This window comes from Lampetra fluviatilis, chromosome 20 (assembly GCF_964198595.1).
Source record: "Lampetra fluviatilis chromosome 20, kcLamFluv1.1, whole genome shotgun sequence".
Classification (NCBI taxonomy): Eukaryota; Metazoa; Chordata; class Hyperoartia; order Petromyzontiformes; family Petromyzontidae; genus Lampetra; species Lampetra fluviatilis.
The window spans coordinates 4,816,197-4,826,715 of NC_136294.1; the positions used below are offsets into that span (position 1 = coordinate 4,816,197).

Sequence of the window (10,519 nt, forward strand, 5' to 3'; positions counted from 1 at the left end):
GCATTCGTTGGCATGTAGCAGTGGGTAGATCATGGGTTTTTATCACCTCTGGACGGTCGTTCTTCGTTTGGGGGGTGGGGGGCACTTCAACTGACACGTGGGGCGAGAAGGGGGCTTCGTCATTGCAATGTGAAACCATTCGTGCTTTGGTGAAATGAACGGGAGAATGCGAATGTCAATCTCGCGTCTGTGGGTCACAAAAATGGTCCTCCGCCGCCATCTATTGGACACATCGAGCAAAAGCCACACGTTTGGCCAGCCGAATGCATGCAAAAAAACACACACGCATTTCTAACGCAAGATTACACAACAACATCAACAAACGAAATAAACTTCTTGTAGGACCACGTCTCTCGTGCGTGGGTGTTCACCGTCGACTGAAAAGGGCCATCGTGCTACCCAGGCTGACACCATCAATCACGAACGCGATGCCCTCGCCATTCATTGTCCCTCTAACAAAACCAAATCGCATCAACCATCCCCACGCTCACCATCCCCCAGTTCTTCCGGGTGAGAGTTTAAAGAAGTCTCGCCCAATCACGATCATCAAACACACACACACCATCATCAGAAGCACATGTTCGTCGCAGCGTGGAAAAGGGAGAAGACACAAAGTTGACGTCTTGAGACTTTGTGGTGTGATAGGAATTAAGTTCGCGATGGCTCTCGAAGCCATCAAATACAGCCGGGGGGAGCTGTGCATTCTCAACCAGCTACTGCTGCCCCATCTCACCGTGTACGAGGCGGTGAAGACCACGGACGATGGGTGGAACGCGATCAAGGACATGAAGGTGGTTGGCCCACTGCTGATTTCCCCCCGAGATGTTAACTCCCTCGTCTGGTGTGCAGGAGGTCGTGGGTTCGATCCCGACCCTGACGCCTGCTGCTGTATATTTGGAGTTTGCGTGTTTCTCATCATCATCACGGTGGCTAGGAGATGTTGACTACCTCGCCTGGTATGCAGGAGGTCGTGTCGTGGGTTCGATCCCCACTCTGACGCCTGCTGCTGTAGATTTGAAGTTTGCGTGTCTCATCATCATCACGGTGGCTAGGAGATGTTGACTACCTCGCCTGGTGTACAGGAGGTCGTGGGTTCGATGCCCACTCTGACGCCTGCTGCTGTATATTTGGAGTCTGCGTGTCTCTCTTCCCGTGGCCTTAAATTCGAGATCTTGTGTCTTTGTGTGTAGATGTGTGTGTCCTGGGCCTCCCCTAGATCGACTCGGCATCAAATGAGTACAGTACCGTGTGCGGTGTGTAAACATCGCCACTGGGGAGACAAAGGCGGCCGGGCGTGGTGCTGGCCACCCCACACGCCTTATCAGTGCCTACCTTATGGGGCCGTCCATAAATGACGTCACGTCTCCTAGGGGGGGGGCAGACATTTGTGACGTGTGTATGCGTTGTGTATACGAGGGCATTGATTTAAATGACAATGAGATCTTGTGCAAAGGTGAGTGTATAGGTGTGTGTTCCACGTGAACGTATACGAGCACGTATTACTCAATAGCTACTATATTAGGTAACTCCATATGACACTTTAAAAACTGGTTATCAGAAAACATTTTAAAATTGTAATTATAATCAGGCCCCACGGCGTTCAGTGCAGTCTCCAAACTCTCATTATTTTGTGTGTTTAGTTTTTTTGTTCTTCCCCCGCACCTCTAATGAGCACGCTTGGCTAAGTACGGCATGAAAGAAGTTCAACATACATACATTATCCTCTTCTTGCTCATGTAAACCTACCCGTCAACCAAGACCTCAACAACATACCTCGCTGTCAACTCAAGTCCAGATACCCCTTCAGGGATCGTGCTGTCAACATCCTATTGTATCACCCAAATCTGGATGAACGCTGGCTAACAGAGTAGAGCCATGTTGATGTCCACCCCATTCGAGACTCGAATAACGCAACTGCTGGCTTTGACATTCCTCGAAGACACAGGTGTCACCATTAAGCGCATCAGAACATCAAACGGCCGATGCACACGTCTCCTTCATGAATGGAACATTTAAGACAAGCCACGGCAGGGCGAACTATGGACCACAGAGTAGATCACTGTAGCCTGCACTCCTTCAACGGAGGAATGGCAAAACTACACGAAGTGTCTACTGAAGGCCCTCTCGTGGCCAGCAGACCTCGACATTGGCATTAAACTCCTGAACATATCCAATAATATAATTACCCACTCTGTCTCTCTGGCCACTCTATGAGCTTTGAAGAAGAGCCGTTGCCTGAAACGTCATCTATTATTAAATATATCTTTTTTATTTCGAGGCCACACACAGTGTTGTTGATGACTGTGTTGCGGTTTTTGGGTTCTGAATTTAAATCGTCTCCGCGTCACATGCGGCTCTCGTTTAGCAAACATCAGAAGGGGCAGGGTGCAGTCACTCAATTCATATTTTGACTTAGACGGTTGGTAAACATGGGAAGGGGCGGACAGGAGTGCGTCTCAATAACCGCAGCTCGGCAGTGGGAAATACGTGGGTGTAATAATTCATGAGAGAAAGCGCATAAATATTGTAAAGTCCTTTACCCATGCATGAATCTAAATTGATTCTCAAGACTTTTTCAGGAGGGCACTTCTTTTGGATTGCTATCTATGGCTAGCTGTTGTTATTTTACTTATGTCGTAAATTTAAAACTGCCATGCCCTTTATTTATCCTGGAAAATTTCCACTGGATCCCAATGCTCCATTTCAGAAAGGTCCAGCCTGCGTTGGGAGGTTTGGCCATTTCCTTTATTATTGAGTGGCGTGTTGGAGGAAAGTGGATTACCCAGAGAAAATACGCACGTAAGAAATGATTGCACTCGAAGCACTGAACAGATAGATTCAACAATCCATGTCCTAGGGACTTTTCTGGTGGATGTAAGCAGGAGTAAGAGACTATACCTACGTTATGCACACAACGGTCAGTAATCTACTTTCCTGACTGCTGCAGACACTGACTGACTTACCTCATCAGAAGATAAGCAGGTTTGGGCCTGCTTAGTGTTTGGAAGGTAGACCACCGTACACAAAACAGACGTTATAGGCTGCTTTGAGGCTATCTTGTGAGCAGCAGAGGGCAGTGGAGAGAGAAAAACACATCTATTTTGTGCTGTAATGTGTTGCCACATCTATGCACCTCGCCTTCACTGACCTGCTCTTGCCAGCGTGGTGAAGTACGGTTCACAGCGTGGGGTGGCCCTCATCCAGCAGTGGATTGACAAAAGGGCTGTGCGTGTGCAAGAGCTCTTGTCCCAATAGCCTATACGGTTTTATGAGATGTTTTCATCTGTGTGTGCATCTGTGCTTTTGTCTGCAATGGATTGCCACAAGGGCTGTACGTGCAAGCACCTTGCTGCCCATGCTGGTGCCTGTTTTTATGCGGGTTATGATAATAATGTCACGTCTTCATACAGGGAAGCCTCATTAGTCTCCAATTCTGCCAGGAGGGGCCTGCATTGGGACGTTTGTGGCAGTTCCTTTTTAAGGATTGTTTTGCATGTGGGAGGTAACCGGAGTACCGAGAGAAAACCCACACATGTGTAGTGAGTGACTTCCGAGACACAGCGTGTAGAGGGCTTCTTATTTATTTCTCACATTTCAGGCACGATCACTGGGCGACATAGCCGACCCATCTACACAGCCCCATCGTCGGCATCTAACTATATAGGTGGCTGACTAATGTAGCGACGACGACGACGATGGGAGCCGTGCAGAGGATCAGCCATGCGGCCAGACGATGAAGAGAGATGACGGTGAAGACAGTGACGGCAGCCAGGACCCGGACCCCCATGACAGCCTCGAACCTTCGGTCACGTACCCCTCATATACTTCCCGGCATAGCCAGGCTCCGCCTCCGGCCACGCCTCCGGACACGCCTCCTTCTAGAACCTTCAACAGGTTCCCGGAGATTCCCGACTGACCCCGCCTTTGACCTTCAACCCAGTTACTTCTAGTTGGTTATTATCTAATGCACCAATAGTCCTGGTCAACAGATGGCCCTCTGTCATTAACACATGTACGCACACGAATCCCACTTGCTGCGCTGCCATCAGTAGGTTTCAGAGGTTCACCAATCTGCATGTGATCCGCCAACCCTTGCCTCCAAAGTGCTGGATCGCGGGTATGCGCCAGAATATTAACTCAAAAAGAGCTTAAATAGAATTGTAGAATTCATTATTATACGACAGTAAATCAATTATTGTAGTGAAGAAAATAGTGCGGAGAAGTGCACACTTGGAATTAACACCGAGAGACAGGAAGAAGGAAAAGTGCATTGATAGGGGAGCAAACGCAAGTCCGAGGCTTCTTTGCGACCGCTAAGAAATGATCAGTGGGCTTGAGCAGCACGCATCATTCGCCGCGAGAAGGGATGATTGCTGACGGACAAGACTGGGGGACAGAGTGGTAGCCAGGGGTCCGTCACTTGCAAAACGGAGACTCACCTTGTCGCTTTGTGTCCTCGGCTGGATGAACGAGCTAAACGTGAAATGAGGGAACACGCACCACCGAGTGGACGACCGCGCCGAGACAGAGCGAAGGAATGAGCGTGTGCGCGGGAGCGAGATGGATCGTGCCATTCGCGGGACCGCGGCAGATGGTGACGGCGTGTATAGGCTTTCATCGAGCAGTGGATAGAACGTGGTTGATGGTGATATTTTTCTCATTAAAATTTCGGCGGCGGAGAATAAGTTGTACTATATTATTATAGAAACGTTAAAGCATCATCTTGATGTTCCCCCATGAGGAATGCAAAATTACAGTTAATCATCTTGCAACTCTTAAAAACGCATTTAACCGTGCTGTATTTGCATGCCCTACAAATGAAAGAAGGCACAGTATTTAAGCGATTACAGTTAAGCAATTAAATAGGGTTATTTTTAAGTTGTGCAAAAGTTGCAGAATCTCTTGGCAAAAGCTTAAATGTTTCTCATTATCTGACAGCACACCTTGAATTGTACCCAGGACTTAGTTTCTTCCTCAATATTTTCACAGCCGTTGATAACTCCGCTTGCCCAAATGCTGGGAGGTGGCAAGTGACCAGTAGCCACAGCCAAGAGTGAGAAGTATGCTGTATTTGATATGCCAGGCACAAACATTATTTTCATTTCCCCGACGCGAATGGGTAAAGGTGCGGCCCTGCAATGATTTGCTCGTACCACTGCTGACAGAAAGGACTCCCCCAGCGGGAGCTTGCAGATCCCGAGAGGGTATTTTCACCGACTCTTTCACGTTGGCGCAAGCTATCTTACAAATGGTTGGAGAAGCTCACGCACTTTAACCCACCACACGTGGCCTGTCGTGTTACTTGACCCTATCCCGATCCGTGACGTGTGCAAGTTGCAGGGTGGGTCCCGTTCACCGCTGAATCTGGGAAAGCGGTTCGTAGTTAATTTTATTTGGAAAGGCGTAGCGCCGCTGTTTTTAAAAACATTGTACCCACCGCAGAGAACTGTAGCGACACGACCGCAGTCGACGATAGCTGGCGCCTAACTGTGCCACACGCTTTCCCACATGGCCCTGTGGGAGCCTCGGTACCAATACAGTTATTTAATATTTTTAGAAAAACTGATGACGTACACGTACGTCATTGGAACAAGAAAGGGTTAGGTATTTATACTTCTAGGTGAACAGCGAAGGGGAGGGGGGATTTAAGAATATTGGCCATTTAAAAAATCTCAACTGCCACGCTGGGAGATGGCTTGAAACTGGCGACTCCTGGATTGTAAGTCCAGTGCGCCAACCATCACATCACCGTGACAGCATTTCGACCGGGGCAGACCCGGCTGAAATTGAGCCATGAGTTTTAACCCGTGTCAGTTTAACACGTAGGCTTTCACGACCAATATTATTCATAATCAATTATGAATTTAACCCGTGTCTTCTGCCACCCGCCAGGTACGCGGCGCTCCAGCGATAGCGATCGTGGGCTGCCTGAGCCTTGCCGTCGAGATCACCAAAAGCAATTTCACCTCCATGGAGGCGCTCGTGGAGTTTGCCCGGGAGCGGCTCGCATACCTTGTGACGGCGCGCCCCACCGCTGTCAATATGAGCAGAGCGGCGACCGACATTGGCGCGACGCTCTGCCAGCTGGTCGCTCTGCCTGGAGCGACGATCGACAGCGTGGAGAAAGGGTGGGTGGTGGTGGTGGTGGTGATGATGGTGATAATGGTGATGGTGGTGACGGCGGTGGTGGCAATGGTTGGTACAGTAAGGGGCGCAGTTGGTGCGTCTGCCAGTCAGCTCAGTCAACCCATGACACCTGGGTCAGTCCCGTAACCTGTCGGCGAGCCTTCAACACCTCACGTGGCCTCAAAGTGCACCTGGCCTTGGTATTGGTGGTAATGGTGGTTGCGGTGGTGGTTGAGGTGGTGGCGGTGTTGATAGTAGTTGTGGTGGTGGCAGTGATGGTGGTACCAGGTGATCTGTGCCGGTTCGGTTCCACCAGCTCGGCAGTTGACACTTGGTTTCCTCAGGGCGTTGGTGGATTAAAAAAGAAAATGTTGAGGCGGCTTGATCCGTTGTCCGCTTCATTTCACACTGATTAGGCCACGTAGAGGGAGGCTGGCATTGATTGGCGGAGGGGATACAGCAGCAAGAGCTCACCCCACCCAAGACGTTCTCATGGCATCAGTTGTGGAGGATTATTCTTTTACAAGACATCGACACGCCTCTTTGTTGAAAGTTATTGACATTTCCATATCCGGTGTCTCGTAAGATTGAGCCATCAATATAATCGGAGTCCTTTTCATCTCGGCTTCACTCCTACCACAATTTACACACGGTAACAAAACTCGTGATGACCTTACTGCCCGCGTTTCACATCCAACACCATTGCATTTGAACCGATTATGAAGGACAAGTTAGGAATTTTTACAGAACGAAGGGACAGGATTTTAAGAGTTTACGGACAAAACGTAGCAATGTTGTCGCCTGCTCTTGCTTGCTTGGTGCCGCGCCCTCTCCTTCGTCGTCCAGACTCTTGGAGGCGATAGAGGCCATGATGGCGAAGGATCTGAGTGACAACAAGAGCCTCGGCAGATTCGGGGCCGAGCACATAATGGCCAACAGCCAGAAGGACAAGGCCATTGTCCTCACTCACTGCAACACGGGATCGCTGGCCACGTCCGGCTATGGGACAGCTCTCGGTAAGCCGCCACACGTCGCAAGAATTTTAACGGTTTGCACCAGGGGGAGCTTTTTGTTCCTTACTGATGGCCGAATAGGACTTTCAAATACCTTTGGCGAGGGGGAGAAGGACGGGGGGCGCACGGGAACGCACAGACGCGCACAGGCCTCCGTTGCTGCGTGAGGCCTTCGTACTGATAGAAGTGGCTGAACGTTGCGGAAATGAGAAGGGCAGTGTTGCCGCGTTAAAAACATGCCCATCCAGTGCATGATTGGTGCGGCTGAGATGGTAGCAGTTTACGGATAAATATTGTTTTGCCGGCTGTTTTTAATCGGTAGGCCTCATGTGACCGCAGGCCACATTTCATACGGTACGCGGGCCATGCGATCCGCATCCCTGGTTTACCCGCTGCAGATTTAAGGGTGAACAGAGCGATGTGATGGCAACTGGGGCAGTAGGGTGGCAGCGCAGTGGTAGACACGTTTGCCTCGCAGCTAGAAGGCCCTGGGTTCGATTCTGTGTAGAGTTTGTACATTCTCCCCTTGTTCTGCATTGGTTTTTCTCTGGGTTCTCCGGTTTCCTCCTAGAGCTAAAAAAAACCTATCACCATGTAACTGGTATTGGCCAGAGATCCCAATGCTGAAAGATCGGCTGCAAGTTACTCAATTAGGATCATGTGTCGCAACATCACCCCCCTCGACTGCACAAACTTAACAGCACTCTCCAGCAAGTGAGCCTTGACACTCCTTAAGGCGTTCCTGGGTAAAGAACAGGAATAATAATAACAACAGCAACAATGATAATTAATAATTAGAATAAACCAACAGATTCCCATTTTTTTTTTTCTGCACCAATCGCTTCACCAGGTGGTGAACCCCCGGAGCGCCGACACGTTTGAGCCCCGCTCCGCTGTGTTGTTCTTCGCAGGGGTTGTCCGCTCTCTGCACGAATCCGGGTGGCTGGAGCGCGTGTACTGCACAGAAACACGGCCGTACAACCAGGGCTCGCGCCTCACGGCGTACGAGCTGGTGAGCGACGCCATCCCCGGCACACTCATCACCGACAGCATGGCAGCATTTGCCATGAAGGAGCGGGGCATCACAGGTATTCTGGAATTTTTTACACGTGTGTATATATATTTTTCACTAGACTTTCCCGCAGAGCGCTACCTATTTTATCTACCCTTGATCGGGATTGGAACTGCTTCAGGATTTACCAGCTGGAATAGTAAATGCACGTATTAATTTCCTTGTTGTAAGGAATCGCTTACGGGCCCGCTAATAAAGTTTACTTTTGTCAGGGTGTTCACTAGAATAGGCTGAATGGCAGTTTGAACTGGGCGTTCGGAGAGAAATAAAAAAACAAGACGTGGTAAAAAATTTACGCATTGCCGCGTATGCGTGAAATTGCATTTGCACGGGTCTCCTTGTCAAATGCGAAATGAAAACGTTGCACATAATACGCGGAGGTACATGTGTACGGGCATTCACTCGGATAGACCCACTTCTCTGCAAATGTGCATTTTGTTCACGATTTGTTTCAATCGTCAACAATTTGCAGCTTCGTTTGCGGCGATCAACTCGCTCGATCGCCAAACGTCGCCACGGTTGACTCTCAAGAGTGTGCAGCAGTCGCATCACATCTTAGCCGGTTGAACGATTGCTGGCAGCCGAACGAGCGAGCATTGGGTGCTTGGCAGAGCGTGCGATGACTGTACACGGGGCCGCTAATGGAACGCGATCACTGTGTGGAGGTAGAAATCAGCACGAGAAGGCGGCGTTCCTACAGCTACGTTCGAAATAAACGGGGGGGTATCGTTGTAAGCACGGTCCATTTGTACCAAGGTCATGCTGTAGGCATCAATATGTTGCTATCTTGTTTCAGAATGTTTTGATCGTAGCCGCTTGTCAATCCGCTGCTGGATGAAGGCTACGCCCACACCATCTTAAGTTATGGTGGGGGTTTACCTTTCCCTGTTTCACGTTGGTCAGTGCAGGCTGGTGAAAGGATGCCCCAGCACTTGTTCAGATAACATTGTCCACGGGGGGGGGGAATAGCTGTTGCCTGGAATCGAACTGTGGTTGCTGGAATATTGGTGCGGTGGGGCAAACCCCTGCACTCCACCCCCATTAAAATGTTTTCGTCGCACGTTAATTCTTCTTCGTGGAAATACGTGAACGAGGTGGACGAACGGGGAAGCGACTCCAAACCGTGAGGGTCGTGGTCACCTCCGATTAGCACGGATGGCTACGTACGGCACAAAAGAAGTTCAACGTACGAGCGAGCGAGTGAGCGAGCGAGCCGGTAAAAACGAGGCAAGGGGAAGCGTTGAGACGAGCCAGGCTGTTGTCGGGATGCGCGTTGCCGCCAGCGGTGGTGGTGGGTGCGGACCGCGTGGCCGCCAACGGGGACACGGCCAACAAGGTGGGCACCTATCAGCTGGCGGTGGTCGCAAAGCACCACGGCATACCATTCTACGTGGCGGCGCCCAGCACGTCGTGTGACCTGACGCTGGAGGACGGCGAGCGGATCGTAATCGAGGAGAGGCCGCACGCGGAGCTGACCGAGATTAACGGGACTCGTGTTGCCCCTCCAGGCAAGTCGTTTTTTTTATTTTATTTCTGCCGTTGCCGCATTTAACCTTTGGAAGTTCGTCGCAGTTCGCCGCCCACGCGTTTTACAAAAAATAAAAAGAGCGGGGCAAACGTTTGTGGAACTGGTGCACAGCGGATGGCGAGAACGTGGAGAATTTAACGGCGCTGGGTCGTGTCATCACGGCGCGAATTTTATTTTGCAATTGTGACCCAAACATTGTGCTCTTGTTGTGACCGTCTCATTTCGCAGGAATCGATGTTTGGAATCCGGCGTTTGACGTGACCCCTCAGGACTTGATCACGGGGGGCATCGTGACGGAGTTGGGGGTTTTCGAGCCGTGCAAGTTGAAGGAAGCTCTCCAGGCCAAAGAGAAATAAACGAGAGCCGCCTTGTGCGGACAAGTGTCCATCTGGAAAAACAAATAAAAGCTGTCCCCAACAGAAATAATCCTGAGGCTCTCACGGGGTATAGAGGAACGAAAGAAACAAACATTCCGCATGAATAATTGTTACGTTTGTGTGTGTAGTTCATTAACAAGAACAAAAACGACATTGCAATGCTTAATTTTAGCGTATAAATAAATATACGGTGCGTTCTTGTTACATATCTGCTCTGGAGCACAAGCAGAAGTGGTTTACGTGTTATTAACAGAAAGAGTTCACGTTGACAAGAGTCTTTATTGATTATATATGATTTACACAGCTAAAGATACTGTAACCCACAGACAGTCTGTAATCACTGCTGCTTCAATCACTGGTGTAACATATGCTTAACTGTGTAACTCTTTGCCAGCAGGCCATG

At 49.9% G+C, this 10,519-nt stretch overlaps 1 protein-coding gene across 1 annotated transcript; it reads left to right on the forward strand.

The window, feature by feature from the left end:
- Nucleotides 1–561: 561 nt before the first annotated feature.
- MRI1 (methylthioribose-1-phosphate isomerase 1) lies at nucleotides 562–10,516 on the forward strand. Its single transcript, XM_078865420.1, has 6 exons — nucleotides 562–791; nucleotides 5,893–6,128; nucleotides 6,973–7,142; nucleotides 8,051–8,227; nucleotides 9,495–9,719; nucleotides 9,968–10,516. The coding sequence occupies exons 1-6, from the start codon at nucleotides 660–662 to the stop codon at nucleotides 10,093–10,095; spliced, it is 1,068 nt and encodes a 355-aa protein (XP_078721546.1). The 5' UTR covers nucleotides 562–659; the 3' UTR covers nucleotides 10,096–10,516.
- Nucleotides 10,517–10,519: the final 3 nt, after the last annotated feature.

What these genes read in the sequence shown, in the direction of transcription:
- MRI1 (XM_078865420.1), top strand. Translation starts at nt 660, where the DNA reads ATGGCTCTCGAAGCCATCAAATACAGCCGGGGGGAGCTGTGCATTCTC. An exon ending in ATCGACAGCGTGGAGAAAGG is followed by an intron (nt 6,129 to 6,972) that starts GTGGGTGGTGGT and finishes TTCGTCGTCCAG; the next exon opens with ACTCTTGGAGGCGATAGAGG. An exon ending in GACTCGTGTTGCCCCTCCAG is followed by an intron (nt 9,720 to 9,967) that starts GCAAGTCGTTTT and finishes CTCATTTCGCAG; the next exon opens with GAATCGATGTTTGGAATCCG.